Below are 14,765 nucleotides of genomic sequence, written 5' to 3' on the forward strand. Positions count from 1 at the left end.
GCAGCACGACTGGTCCGGTCGCAGCCTCGCGGATGGCTGGCAATCATGCCGGCACCTGGAGCTGCCTCCCCTGCTGCAGCAGGTGGCATATCTGACTGGCCAGACCCCATGCTTGCTCACACATCCCATCACCATTCCACGCCTGACTTGCCCTTGGCAGGCATGAGACCTAGGCCGGTAGCGTGAGCCAAGCACAGCCTGCCAGGCAGAGTGGGCGAAATGAGCCTAGTGCAAAACTCGGGCAAAGATGCCACCGGCCACAAAGGTTTTCCAGCCAGAAAAACGGCACCCCAAAGATTCTGCAACAATATGACATCCTTCCTATTGCCTTTGATATTATAGCATAACTACAAAGAGAATTATTTTTCAAAATATTCAGGGGCTCTATCAGCTTTGCCAGGGAGTACTCTTAATCCTTTGACATTCAAATTTTCCCTTTGGAAGCACCTATTGTGCCATCCTCATTATTGGTTTTCTCTTCTTCAACTTTAAATTCTCTGTCAGCTCTGTGTTTGTCAATGGATTTACAAGCAGTTCTCCTACATTAATTTCAAAGATAACATGAAATGCTGAAGCTTCAGTAAAATTTGCAAATTCACTTTATGTCTGCATTTATTAACACTGACAGGCTGGAAAGGGATAAACCTCAACATTAAGTTGAACATCAAAGGGTATCTGAATAGAGGTTACCCTTCATCAAACTCAGGCCACTATTAAACAGCACTTAACAAATGACTCTTACACCGCCAAAAATGTCAGGGTCATGAAGTTCTATGAAAATGATTCCTTAAGTAGGTGAATGGAGGAAAATCTTTAACATTTAGTACATCAAAAAAAACTTCTGATGAGAACCAAGGGGAAATAACCTTTGAGTACCACCAATAGTGACACAAACTCATAATCAAAGGACAGAAACCCTTCCATTAGAGACATCTGAAAACAGATCTAGAAAAAGACAAACTAACATAAGTGAAGAACTTAAAATAGTACCTTTGGAAACACGGTAATAACTTTCTTCTCTTTCTTCCATAGCAATATAGTGTGCAAATAACAACAACAAAACACATATTTTATTTTTAAAAAATTGAAATTACCTAAAGGTCTCTAGATAAAAGTTCTCAAGTTTAGTCTCAACAACATACCTATCTGCAATGCACACACATCACACTACAGCTATATTTTGAGGATAACCTAAAGGATTAGAGGAATCCACATAACGAAAATAAAAAATAATAAAATTCTACTCTTCGTTAAATTATGACTGATGTTCCATATTGGGATAAAACACAAAACACCAAATAATAAGTCAAGCAAGAAATAGAAATTATCATACCACTCTTGTACCTTATCAGAGACTAGAAAGTAAAAAAGAAAATAACTTACTTCTATACCAAAGATTCCTCTGTCACGTCCATATAATTTCATCTGTTCTGGAAAATGCTGAAAAGCATTTATGTAAGGAATATGGTCCTCTTCGACAAACCTGTATTTTTAAAAAGAAAAAGGTTTAATGAGAGTTATATACTGATATAGCAGAGTAAATGCTTTAAGAAAAATCTCTTAATTCAAAGACAAGGTAAGAATTAGTTAAGCATATTCTATTTCCCACAATTTTAAGGACAATAAATCTAATCATATCTATTATTCTCTTTACCCATATGTTGGCCTATTTAGCCAATTACTGAATGATTCTCTTAAGTTCCTGTCTAAATAAATATGTCTAAGAAGGACTGGACACAGTGGCACATGCTTGTACCCCTAGCTATTTGGGAGGCGGCAGCAGTAAGACTGCTTGAACCCTGGAGTTTCAGAACTGTAATCCCAGCACTTTGGGAGGCCAAGGCAAGCGGATCACGAGGTCAGGAGTTCGAGACCAGCCTGGCCAATATGGTGAAACCCTGTCTCTATTAAAAATACAAAAATTAGCTAGGCATGGTGGCTTGTGCCTGTAGTCCCAGCTACTCGGGAGGCTAAGGCAGAAGAATCGCTTGGACCTGGGAGGCGGAGGTTTCAGTGAGCTAACGCCACTGCACTCCAGCCTGGGCAACAGAGCAAGACTCAGTCTCAAAAAAAAAAAAAAAAAAAAGTGTCCAAGAAGTGTATATCCTACTTGTTAGTTCACCACTAGGCTTTCCAACATGGCATTCCCTGTATCCCTAGCTCCCCTCGCATGATAGGTTCCTACTCATAAATCACTCCTTCAAGGAGGTCTACCTTGATCCCCATTTTCTGTGACAGCCTACCTCCCTTGTCTACCCTTCTGTCTCCAATACCTGTAATAGTACATGTTAGATGTTTGTTGCTGAAAGAACCATTAAGGAGTGGGACCTTGCCTGTTTGCTCACCACTCCACCCCAACGCCTGGTACACAGTGGATCAAATATTTTGAGTCAATTATTGAGTTTGAAGAAAATAACACATACACATAAATAGACAAATATATTTATTTAGGATTCATTAATTTAACAATTTATTGAATACTATATACCTAGTCCTATTCTAGACTGCAGGGAAACAGCAGTGAACAAAACAGAAAAACATTCTTGTTCCTATGGAGTTTACATTCTAGTGAGAAAAGAAAGATACAAAACAGATGAGTAAAATCTATAGTATGTTAGGTAGAGTGAAATGTTAAGGAGAAAAATAAAGGAGAACTGAGAATGAGAAATGGGGGTCTTGCAACCATGTCAAATATATACATATACCTATATATATTTAAAATAAGAAAATTAAGGAAAGTGAGCTAAAGACAGGAATAAGTATACAAAATGCATTGCCTTGAAGAGCTGGGCTGACACTTGGCTTTCAGCTTTGTAGCACTTAAAGGACAAAACTGATTCAACTTTTTTTTTTTAAGACGGAGTCTCACTGTCGCCCAGCCTGGAGTGCGGTGGCATGATCTCAGCTCACTGCAGCCTCCACCTCCCGGGTTCAAGTGATTTTCCTGCCTCATCCTCCCAAGTAGCTGGAATTACTTACAGGCACCCACCACCATGCCTGGCTAATTTTTGTATTTTTAGTGGAGACAGGTTTTCACCATGTTGGCCAGGCTGTTCTTAAACTCCTGACCTCAAGTGATCTGCCTGCCTTAGCCTCCCACAGTGCTGGAATTACAGAAGTGAGCCACCAGGCCCAGCCTCAACTTTAATTTCAATTAAAAATGTGTTTTCTTTAATTTTTACTCTACTGAAAGTTGAGAAATATTTACATAAAAATGGTGTTAAAGCTTCCCCAGCTAAGTTTTTATTAGTATATTTCGTTTATATGAAAGTATTTATGCGCAGTAATCAGTATTTGTATTACTGTGAAATTATATTTTTGGTTTAATATTATTTTATATACAAGATGTAATGTATATCTGTCACTTTTTAAACTACCTAGTATTCCACTATGTTAAGGTGCTCATTATTTATGTAGTCTTCACTCCTATGTGATAATACATGCCAGCACTATGTGGAGTGTTAGGAGTCTGCAGAGGTAAGTAAGAGATGAAGGGTCTTCCACACTCCCACCCTAATAGGTCAGACAAACAGCCTGCACATGAGTCAGCAGAGACACTGTCTCAAGCAGCACAACAGAGGCACAGTCAGTTCTGTATGAGCAGAGGAAGAAATGAGAGACCTGACTAGGGGAAGCAGAAATGTCCGCAAAGAGCAGGTCTTCGGCATCTGGAGTTCTAACAGTTTTTCACCATTTATAAATAGTTCTTTGAATTTCCTTTTAGAAAAGTATTTGTTTTTCCAAAAAAAAAAAAAAAAAAAGGTTGCTTACTCAAAGTTCTGAACAATCTATTTCCCTTCCTAGGTATTATCAGCTGGTTCTCTAGATCAATCCAGGAAGTTGACAGAAAAACTGGTATAGACTAAAAGCATCTCATATGCCTCTCCTGACCAACAGAGTTTAGCCATGTCCCCTGGAAACACTGTCTCTACTTATAATTATGTAATTTTCCAAAGTTTCAATCTATGATGGGTTAGAAATTTAGTAAACTCATCCTTTGTCTCAGATCACTGAAAAAAAGCACTGCATTAGAATTAAGTTGTGTCTACCTGTAAAAACAGATCCTGAACCCAGTCACCATTACCACTGCCATAATCCAAGCCACTATCTCTTGCCTGGAGGACAGCAAAAGACCACCTGGTCTCCGTGCTTCCACCCTTCCCAGAACTCATTTTCCACAGCTACCTGAATGATCTTTTAAAAACATCAATCAGATCGTATCTCTCCTGCTGCAATCTTCCAGGGGCTTACTCTCACACTGAAAACCCACAGTCCCCCTGGGTATGAGGTTTCCTTCCAGAGTGATATGTCCTGAAAATAGAGACTGCACAGCTTTGCAAACTTTGAAAACATACTGAAAACCACTGAATTGTATATTTTTAAAGGGTGAATTTTATTATATATAAATTATACCTCAATTTTTAAAAATCCAAATTCCTAACTTGGTTTACAAAGACAGATATCTGCCTCTGATGATCTGTTCACTCCCATCCTCCTACTCCGCCCTAGAATTCTCTGACTCCAGTCACACGAACTCTCCTCTGCTCCTTCATCACACAGCTCTTGCTTTAGGGCTTGGCACTAGCAACCTCCTTCTACCTGGAATGCCAGTACAGCAGTCCCCACTCATCCTCTTTTTTGTGTTGCATGGTTTCAGCTACCTGTGGTCTGAAAATATACAATGGACAATTCCAGAAATAAACAAGTCATAAGTGTTAAATTGTATGCCATTCTAAAGAACATGATGAAATATCATGCCATCTCTCTCTGACCCACCTGAGATGCGAGTCCTCTCTTTGTCCAGCACAGCCAAGCTGTAGCGCCACCCAGCCATGAGTTACTTGTAGTTCATTGGCTCATTCTCAGATCTACTGTCAGAGTGTTGCAGTGCTTGCATTCAAGTACCCCTTATATTTTACTTAATAACAGCCTCAAAGCTCAAGAGTAGTAGTACCGGTACACTGTAATAATTATTCTATTTTATTATTAGGTACTGTTGTTAATCTCTTACTATGCCTAACTTATAAATTAAACTTTATCATAGGAATGTACACATAGGAAAAAACATAGTGTATATAGGGTTCCGTGCTATCTACATTCTCAGGTATCCAATGTCTTGGAACATATCTTCTGTGGTAAGTGAGGTCTATTGTACTCTTGATATTCACACTGGCTCTATTTTCATTTAAGGTGCAGAGTAAATGCCACCCTCTTGGTGAGGCCTTCCCGAATAACCAATCTAGAGTAGCCATCTAGTCATTTTCTATCATACCATCCTATTTCAATCTTCTGAATAGCCTTTCCCTGTCTGATCCTTTTCTTATTTATCAGGTTAGTGCGAAAGTAATTGTGGTTTTTGCCATTAACTGCAATGACCTTTGCACCAACCATACGTATGTGTTTGTTTTTTCCTCCTCTGGTCTTGAAATTTGTGAGAGCAAGGACTTGACCTATTTGATTCACAACTGCATCGTAAGGGTCTAGATGCCAGAACGACACCTGCATATAGTAGATATTCAATACAAATTTACAGAATGAATAAGGGCTGGCTATTTTTATTCATTAATGCCATTATTGCTAGGTAGGCAGGGTCCCTTACAGGCTATTTGCAGGGTAATGAATTTATCCTAAGGACTACGGATGCTGCTAGAGGACTTAAAAAGGGAGTGACATGCACAGTGTTAAGGTATGTGGGTACTTTGGCCAGGCTAATAACGTACTCCCTTAAAACTGTGTTCTTTAAATATTTTTTCAAAGTTTGGCAGTGGTTCTCAAACTTTGCCATCCATAAGAATCCTCTGCGCCAGGCATGGTGGCTCATGCCATAATCCCAACATTTTGGGAGGCCAAGGCAGGAGGCCAAGGTAGGAGGCTTGCTTGAGGCCAGAAGTTTGAGACCAACTTGGGCAACATCACAAGACCCCATCTCTACGAAAAAATAAAAATAAACAATTAAAAAAAAAAGAATAATCCCCTGAAGGGCTTATTTTAAAGCAGAGATTATCAGGTCCTACCCCAGGGTTTCTGATTCAGAAGGTGTAGGATAGGTCTAAGAATTCACATTTTGAACCAGTTCCCAGGTGATACTGAAGCTGTAAGTCAGGAGGCCACATTCTGAGAACTTATGACTTAGAGCTCTTTCTGGGAGAAAAGCAAAGGAAGAATATCAGTGGTGACAGTCTCTTCTCCTATAGCCCCAAGCAACTAAGCTCTGTTCCCAAACTTGTGTATCCCACAGGGCAAAACAAAAGCCCCCTAGCTAACTAGATTTAATCTCCTTGAAGGCATTTTAGAATTCTCCTTGGTGGGGGAGGAGAGGGAAAGAGAGAGAGGAGAAAAGAGGGAGGGAGAGAAGAGGGGTGGGAAGTATCTTACCCCTATTCTTCCAACCACATATAATATTCTCCCTGAGAAGAATTCCAGGTAAATATGACTTTCTCCACATTGTTAGATTTCTAGGAGAGTTCTGTTAGCCCCTTATAGATTGTCCTGGGTAGGATGGCTAGCTCCTTTATCCAGCTCTAATGACATGATTAGGTTTATGTTTTTGTAAGATCCTTCTGGTTATCAGGAGGAAAATGGATAGAAATGACACAAGATTACAGACACAGAGCTCATCTGGGAGACTGTTAAGCAATCCAAATGAGGGTAGAGAGGACATAGAGAGAGAGGGAATGCAGAGAAGAATGGTTCTGTGAGTTTTTGGACATATAACTGAGTGGACAATTGACCAACAGTGTACGTAGAGGGGAAAGAGTCAAGGATGATTCCTAGGCTTCTGGATAGGATGCAACAGGGTGGATGGCATTTACTAAGAAAGAGAACACTGGAAAAGGAGCTGGATCAAGGAGACAGATGATGAACCTCTAGTCATGCTGATTCTGAGATACCATAAAGACATCTAAGTAGCCGTGTCCAGCAGACAGCTGTATATATGAATCTATGGGTCTGGCCCTCAGTAGACAAGTCTGGGCTAGAGATATAAATTTGAGAGTCATCAGTATAGTGGTAATTAAAGCGTTGGGAAAAGATGAGATCACCCAATGGGGGCATACAAAACAAGATCAGGTTTTTAAATTAATAGTAAAATTCACTGAATCATGGGCTATCTGCTTGTAGAGTTAATCAGACCTGAGGAAAGCGTTTTTATTTGGTTGATGTGGCCAAATTCAAAGGCACTATTATCATTTACTGGAGGCATTACATTTAATCAAAGGGGCTGAGCCAATAATGACAATGATGGTGGTGATGATGAAAACAAAAACAATAATGACTAGCACTGAGGTCTTATTATGTGCCAGACACTGCTCTACGTGCTTTCCATGTAGCGCTAATTATTGAAAGTAGTTACAACCCTATGAGGTAGTTATTATTAGCCCCATTTTACCAATGAAGAAACAAAAGCAGAGAGAAATTAAATGACTTACTCAAGGTCATATAATAAATAAGTGGCAAAGCCAGGATTCAAACCCAGCAGTTTGGTTCCTAATTTGTGCTGTTAAAAGCACCCTACATATTGATTAAACCCAAATGTTACTATTCAGAACACATATAAAGCAAGGAGAAAAAAATCAGCACATAAGAATTTTGGCACGTCTATTAAGTGAGAAATTCTTACACATAAAACTGTAATTTATTCATTAACCAAAACACTCTGTAGATTATCCTGAAAAATATAAATGCTTACTATCTGGATAACACATCCTTTCAACAGTTTTGTCTTCAACTTTTCCTTATAAACATAGACAACCTAAATTTTAGCTCTTAACACCAATATATGCTTTTGTGTAACTACGAATAACCATTTTGCTAATGTAAAGATCACCTGTTTATCTTTTCTTAGAAATGAAAAATATTTACTAATATTACTCAGGTACTTAAATGTCACTTTTCTCTTCAAAAGATTAGATTAGATAATTAATTTTCCAATAGCCCATGTGTGGTAAGTACTATAATTTCTACTACATAAATAAGAAAATCAAGAAGATGAATTACTAGCCCAGGGGGATTACATTTCAGAATTAGAATTCAGGCTACTCAACCTTTCCAGTTCCTTCCTCAAGTTAAGCCTTCTTATAAAAATCAAAATATCCAAAGTTTGTCTACTTAGTTCATGTAATAACCAGCAAAAATATTATCATACAAGAGGTCTAGCTAACCTCAAAAGATCTGAAAGTGTTATTGCTTCTCTCTGCCAAAGTAAGGACAGATAACAGAAGGCAAGTGTCTGTGGCACGGTCATCTTCACGATTCCCTTCTCCTTTCGTTGTGAGTATTCAACTCCATCCAGAGATCCAGAGCAGACAGACGTTTCTTAGGAGATAAATGGAGATTTTTAAAAATCCAGTGAACTATTTGGATAACAAAAGAAAAACAACAAAAAATCTAAACAGGCATTTTAAATATTGACATGGTTTGGCTGTGTCCCCACCCAAATCTCATCTTGAACTATAGTTCTCATAATTCCCACGTGTCATGGGAGGGACCTGGTGAAAGTAATTGAATCATGGGGGCGGGTTTTTTCCATGCTGTTCTCATGAGAGTGAATAAATCTCACGAGATCTGATAGTTTTATAAAGGGTAGTTCCCCTGCACACGCTCATCTTGCCTGCTGCCATGTAAGACGTGCCTTTGCTTCTCCTTCACCTTCTACCATGATTGTGAGGCACTCCCAGCCATGTGGAACTGTAAGTCCATTAAACCTCTTTTTCTGTATAAATGACCCAGTCTTGGGTATTTCTTCATAGCAGTAAGAAAATGGACTAATACAATTATCTTAAAACTAGTTATAAAACCTTTACAAAGAGCAATTTGGCAATAAAGAGTAATGAAGGACTAGAATAAAATCAGCCAAAAACTTAATCATGGGATATCTGTGGGAGTGGGATGGGACAGGATTCTAAAGAGGGATTTGAGCCAGGCACGGTGGCTCACGCCTGTAATCCTAGCACTTTGGGAAGCCAAGGAGGGTGGATCACTTGAGGTCAGGAGTTCGAAACCAGCCTGGTCAACATGGTGAAATCTTGTCTTTACTAAAAAATACAAAAAATTAGCCGGGTGTGGTGGTGGACGCCTGTAATCCCAGCTACTTGGGAGGCTGAGACAGGATAATTGCTCGAACCCGGGAGGTTGCAGTGAGCCGAGATCGTGCCATTGCACTCCATCCAACCTGGGTAACAGAGCAAGACTCTGTCTCCAAAAAAAAAAAAAAAAGTATTTGAACGTTTGAATTTTTTAATAGTGAACATAAACCAATTTTTTAAATAAGGGAAAGGACACACAATTACAATGCACAACAAAAGATGTGTAACTGCTTTGACTCTGACCTCAACTCCCATGTCCCCTTCTCTACAAGGCCTCTCCAAAACTTAGCTAGAGAAGCACCTTCTTCTATCCCCATCTCCCAGGTATCCTCTACCATATGACATTATGGTATCTTCATTCATTCACCAGATGCTTATTCATCTCATTCTTTGTGCCACTCTTCTATGTCTCAGGAAATGACAAGTGAACAATGTCTCATCTCTCTTAGAACTTATATTCTAGTAATGGGAGACAGACCAATAAACAAACAAACAAGAAATACAATTGGCAGAGCCAGGTGCCATGGTGTGCACCTGTAATCCCAGCTACTAGGGAGCATGAGGCAGGAGGATCACTTGAGCCCAAGAATGCGAGACTAGCCTGGGCAACATGGAGAGACTTTCTCTAAAAAAAAAAAAAAAAAAAAAAAATTACAATTGACAGATAGTGATGCTACATAGAAAATAGCAATGTAGAGTCATAGTAAGTGATGGGAAGGGAAGAGAGATGCGCTACTTTATATGGGTGTCAGAGAAACCTCATTGAGAAGGTGATATTTGAGCAGAGACCTGAATTAATTCAGAAAGTAAGTCTTAAAGATGTTGGGAAGAACACCAAGTATATTAGCAGGAGTGAACTGCAGGAACAGCAAAAAGGCCAGTGTAGTGAGAGCATCATGGGATGCAACATAATATAGTTTCTACATAAATCTGCCAAGATTGTGAGGCCTCCCCAGCCATGTGGAACTATGAGTCCATTCAACCTCTTTCTCTTTATAAGAACAGAAATTTCTGAGGGAAAGTGGTGGGAATGATACTGAAGAGAGATTAAGAACTACATTATGTAGAATTTTGTAGGTCATTATTTGTACTTTGGATTTTATTCTAAGAAGTTTCTGCAGAGTTTTAAAACATGGAAGCAACAGGACCTCATTTATGTATTTAAAATGGTCACTCCAGCTGCTGAGGGAAGAATGGAGTTATGGGAGGGCAGGAGTAGAAACAGAAGACCACTCTTCCAGGAAAGCCATGACTGGTACTTGGACTGGAGCGGTAGCATTGCAGCTGGTGACAAATGGTTGGATTCTAGATAGATTTTAAAGGCAGAGTCAAAGGATTTGCTGATAGATTGGATGTAAAGCATGAGAGAAAAGAAGAAAACAAGTATGATTATAAGGTTGTTGGCCTGAGCAACAAGTAGAATGCATTGCCATTTACCAAGACAAGGAAGATGGCAAAAAAAAAAAAAAAAAAAAAAAAAAAAATCCAGTTTGATGAGCGAAATCAATGTTAGAATTATGTGTGTTAAGTGTGAATCTTATTAAATACACCAATAGAAATGTTGAGTCAGCAGCTGAATATAAGAATCTATACTTTGAAGGAGAGGTGGGACTAGAGATAGGAATTTTAGTTTCAGCATATAGTTGGTGGTTGGTTAAAGCTACGGTATTAGGTGAAGTCACATAAGGAGTAAGGGTAGAAAAGCAGCAGGACTAGGAGTGACCCTGAGAAGCTACACTTTCTTAAACACAAACTCTCAAAATAACTCCTCAAAATCCCTTTCTCCGAATTCTGTAAGTCCTTTCTTCATAGCACTTATCAGTGACTAAAATGTTCTTTATTTGGTCGTTTATTGCCTGTCTCCTCCTACTACAATATAAACACCCTGAAGGCGGACAGTCTTGCCACCATTATGTCCCAGTGCCCAGAACAGTCTCTAGCACAGAGTAGAAACCTGATGTGCAAATAGGCCCAACAGTTCTACTTTGAAGATTTCATCCCAGTGAAATGATTTGAAAGCCATGCAAAGGTTTCGGGTCAAGGAATGTTGTGGCAGCACTGTTTATAATATAAAAAAATTTAGAACAACCTAAATGCCAGGAATAGAAGTTTAATTAAGTAATTCCATGCAATGGTATACTACAAAACAATGTCCATAAAACTTTTAGATCAGTGGTTCTCAAAGTATACTCCTGGACCAGCAGTATTAGTATCACCTGAGAACGTAATGGAAATGCAAATTGCTAAGGTTTAACAAGCTCTTCAGGTGATTCTGATGGATGCTAAAGTTTAAGGACCATCGGTTTTAAATGAATATATAAAGTCACAGATTTCCATAAAATAAATGTGTGTTGTGTACACACACACAATTTTTTGTATATTCCTTATAATATGTAAGGACTTCCAGTTAAGGTGGCAAATTGAAAACACGTTAGCCTCTGCTCTCTCCTGCTACAACAATTATAAAGAGAATTTTTTAAACATGTAAACCTGAGGACAAATAACATGAAAAAGGTGACAAGAACAATAAAATTTTAGAAGTCGGAAAGAATACAGATAGGTGATTATTGGCTTGGCAGTCCTGGGAAAGCTAGATTCAAAGTCAGCAGTGGGGAATATGCCAAAAAGCAGTTTTCACTGGGGATCCCTAAAGAAGGCTCAGGAATTGGAGAAACTCATACCCCTAGAAACTGGATGAAGGCAGGCCTAACACCAGGATGACTGCTTAAAATCCAGATTAAGAAGCAGTTAGACATCCAGATTCTTTTTTTTTTTTTTTTTTAGATGGAGTCTCTCTCTGTTGCCCAGACTGGAGTGCAGTGGTGTGATCTCAGCTCACCACAACCTCCAACTCCCGGGTTCAAGCCACTCTCCTGCCTCAGCCTCCTGAGTAGCTGGGACTACAGGCGTGCGCCACCACACCCATCTAATTTTTTGTATTTTAGTAGAGACGGAGTTTCACTACGTTGGCCAGGATGGTCTCAATCTCCTGCCCTTGTGATCCGCCTGCTTCGGCCTCCCAAAATGCTGGGATTACAGGCGTGAGCCACCACACCCAGCCAGACATCCAGATTCTTATCCCAAATCCACGCAGCCAAGTGATGCCCCTCCCTAGTCTTGGCCAAAAACTGGAAATTTCTTCTCCAGAGAGAAGGGTCTCTAGAATAAGGCATGCCACTCACATGCACTGTTGAGAAGTGAAAACAGGAGGCTTAAGTGAAAGTTTACATACTGAATACTAAAACAATCCCCCATTCCCCTCCGGTCTTCTTCTTCCTACCCAGTTTCCAGAACAGTGACAGCCAAGATTACAAACCTGCCAAACAGAAGACTCAAAGAGATTTCTCTGAGGAATCTGATCAGCTCGGGGGGAAAAGATTTAAAGATGATAATGCTGGGGTTCACTGAGAAAATAACCTTGCATGCAGAGCAGAGCTGACAAGACTAACCACGGAAACAAAGCCTTTTATCAACTTTTTAGTCTCCATGTTTAAGTAAGAATAGCTATCTTAGGCTCACTAAACATTTGAAGACTTTCATGTAAAAAGCAGAGGCCAAAACAATCAAGTCAGGCATGAAATATCATTAATATTCTCTGTGAAATAAAAGATGCTCCACAAAAATGAGAGGGTAATTCAGGAAAGAAGAAATGGGATGCAGAAAGTAAAAAATTCCAACAAAAGAAAAATGACAGAATCTCAGGATGGTGGTAAAGAGAGATCCTGGCCAGGCACAGTAGCTTACGCCTATAATCCCAGCACTTTGGGAGGCCGAGGCGGGCAGATCACAAGGTTAGGAGATCGAGGCCATCCTGGCTAACACGATGAAACCCCATCTCTACTAAAAATACAAAAAAAATTAGCTGAGCGTGGTGGCGGGCGCCTGTAGTCCCAGCTACTCGGGAGGATGAGACAGGAGAATGGCATGAACCCGGAAGGCGAAGCTTGCAGTGAGCCAAGATTGTGCCACTGCACTCCAGCCTGGGCAACAGAGCAAGACTCCACCTCAAAAAAAAAAAACAACAACAAAAAAGGAGAGATCCTAAAGTCAGCCAGGCCACAGGTCTAGAGATATCATTCTAGATCAGAGCAGATCAGAGGCTCCAGGGAGACTTCTTCCAGAAGATGAAACTGATAGAATGCATAAGGTATTAAGAGATTATAAGAACTGGGAGGAAGTGTGGAGATACATTAGTAATAAATTATGGATTAGTAATAAACAGAAAACTAAATAAATAACAATTATCAACTCCAAGAAAACCACAGGATATACAGAAAAAGTAATCATAGTAAGCTATACAGCTCAGTCTAAATAATGTGTATACATTTATAATAATTTAAGCAGTAAATACTGATCTAGTAAAAAATTACAGCAATTATATTGAGAAGAGAGAGAATGAGAAATGCACATGCATGTACTGGTGACTATGTGCAGATAAGGGACAGTGAGGAATGTGTGAAAGAGCTAAAACGGAATTCAATAGCTAATGTCCCAAACTAGAAATCAAGATGTAATACTAGAAGCACGTGATACGGAAATATGGAAGTCACAACAGAGTTGAAAACGAATGCCTCTTGGGAACAGGACATTAGCTGAAGGCAGACTACAAATTTTATTTTATTTTTATTTTTTGAGACGGAGTCTTGCTTTGTCGCCCAGGCTGGAGTGCAGTGGCGCGATCTCGGCTCACTGCAAGCTCCACCTCCCGGGTTCACGCCATTCTCCTGCCTCAGCCTCCCGAGTAGCTGGGACTACAGGCGCCCACTACCACGCCCAGCTAATTTTTTGTATTTTTAGTAGAGACGGGGTTTCACCGTGTTAGCCAGGATGGTCTCGATCTCCTGACCTCGTGATCCGCCCGCCTCGGCCTCCCAAAGTGCTGGGATTACAGGCGTGAGCCACCGCGCCCAGCCCAAATTTTATTTTTTTTTAAGACAAGGTTTTGCTCCGTCGGCCAGGCTAGAGTGCAGTGGGATGATCACGGTGCACTATAGCCTCGACCTCCTGGCTCAAGCACTCCTGCAACCTCAGTCACCTGAGTAGCTGGGACTGTAGGCATGCACCACCATGCCTAGCTAATTTTTATTTTTTGAGAGATGGAGGTCTCACTATGTTGCCCAGGCTGGTTTTGAACTCCTGGGTTCAACTGATCCTCCCTCCTTGGCCTCCCAAAATGCTGGGATTACAATAGGTGTAGTCCACTGCCGTGACTGGTGGACTACAACTTTAAACAATTTTTTATTTTTGCGATTTTTTTATAACAAGACTTATAGAATGATTTGTAGAGTTTTGATTTAAAAATTTATTTATTTATTATTATACTTTAAGTTTTTAAAAATTTAAAGAATGAAGAAATAATTCAAATTTTTACGAAAACAAAATAAATTCTTTCCTTATACATACATGAAGAAAAACTTGCTGGAATGATCTACAATAGCAGTAGCGGTAATTTCTAGTTGGTACAGTAACTGGTGATTTTATTTTCTTTGTGACTATCTGCATTTTATAGTTTTATATTGAGTTTCACTAATAAATACTTCTTTTTTTTTTGAGATGGAGTCTTGCTCTGTCACCTACACTGGAGTGCAGTGGTGTGATCTTGGCTCACTGAAACCTCTGCCTCCCGGTTCAAGCAATTCTGCCTCAGCCTCCCAAGAAGCTGGGACTACAGGTGCGTACCAC

General features: G+C 39.8%; 1 protein-coding gene across 2 annotated transcripts in view; it reads right to left on the minus strand.

Moving 5' to 3' along the window:
• The window catches only part of TAF1B (TATA-box binding protein associated factor, RNA polymerase I subunit B), a 92,986-nt gene that overhangs the window by 51,482 nt on the left and 26,739 nt on the right, over positions 1–14,765 (minus strand). For both annotated transcript variants that reach the window (XM_019021467.3, XM_063696067.1), the window contains exons 7-8: positions 8,160–8,313; positions 1,384–1,483 (exon numbers count right to left, since the gene is read on the minus strand). In XM_019021467.3, coding sequence (XP_018877012.1) covers positions 1,384–1,483; positions 8,160–8,313 — 254 coding nt within the window. The remainder of the gene's footprint in view (positions 1–1,383; positions 1,484–8,159; positions 8,314–14,765) is intronic.

The sequence above is a fragment of the Gorilla gorilla genome, chromosome 12 (assembly GCF_029281585.2).
Source record: "Gorilla gorilla gorilla isolate KB3781 chromosome 12, NHGRI_mGorGor1-v2.1_pri, whole genome shotgun sequence".
NCBI classification, from domain to species: domain Eukaryota; kingdom Metazoa; phylum Chordata; class Mammalia; order Primates; family Hominidae; genus Gorilla; species Gorilla gorilla.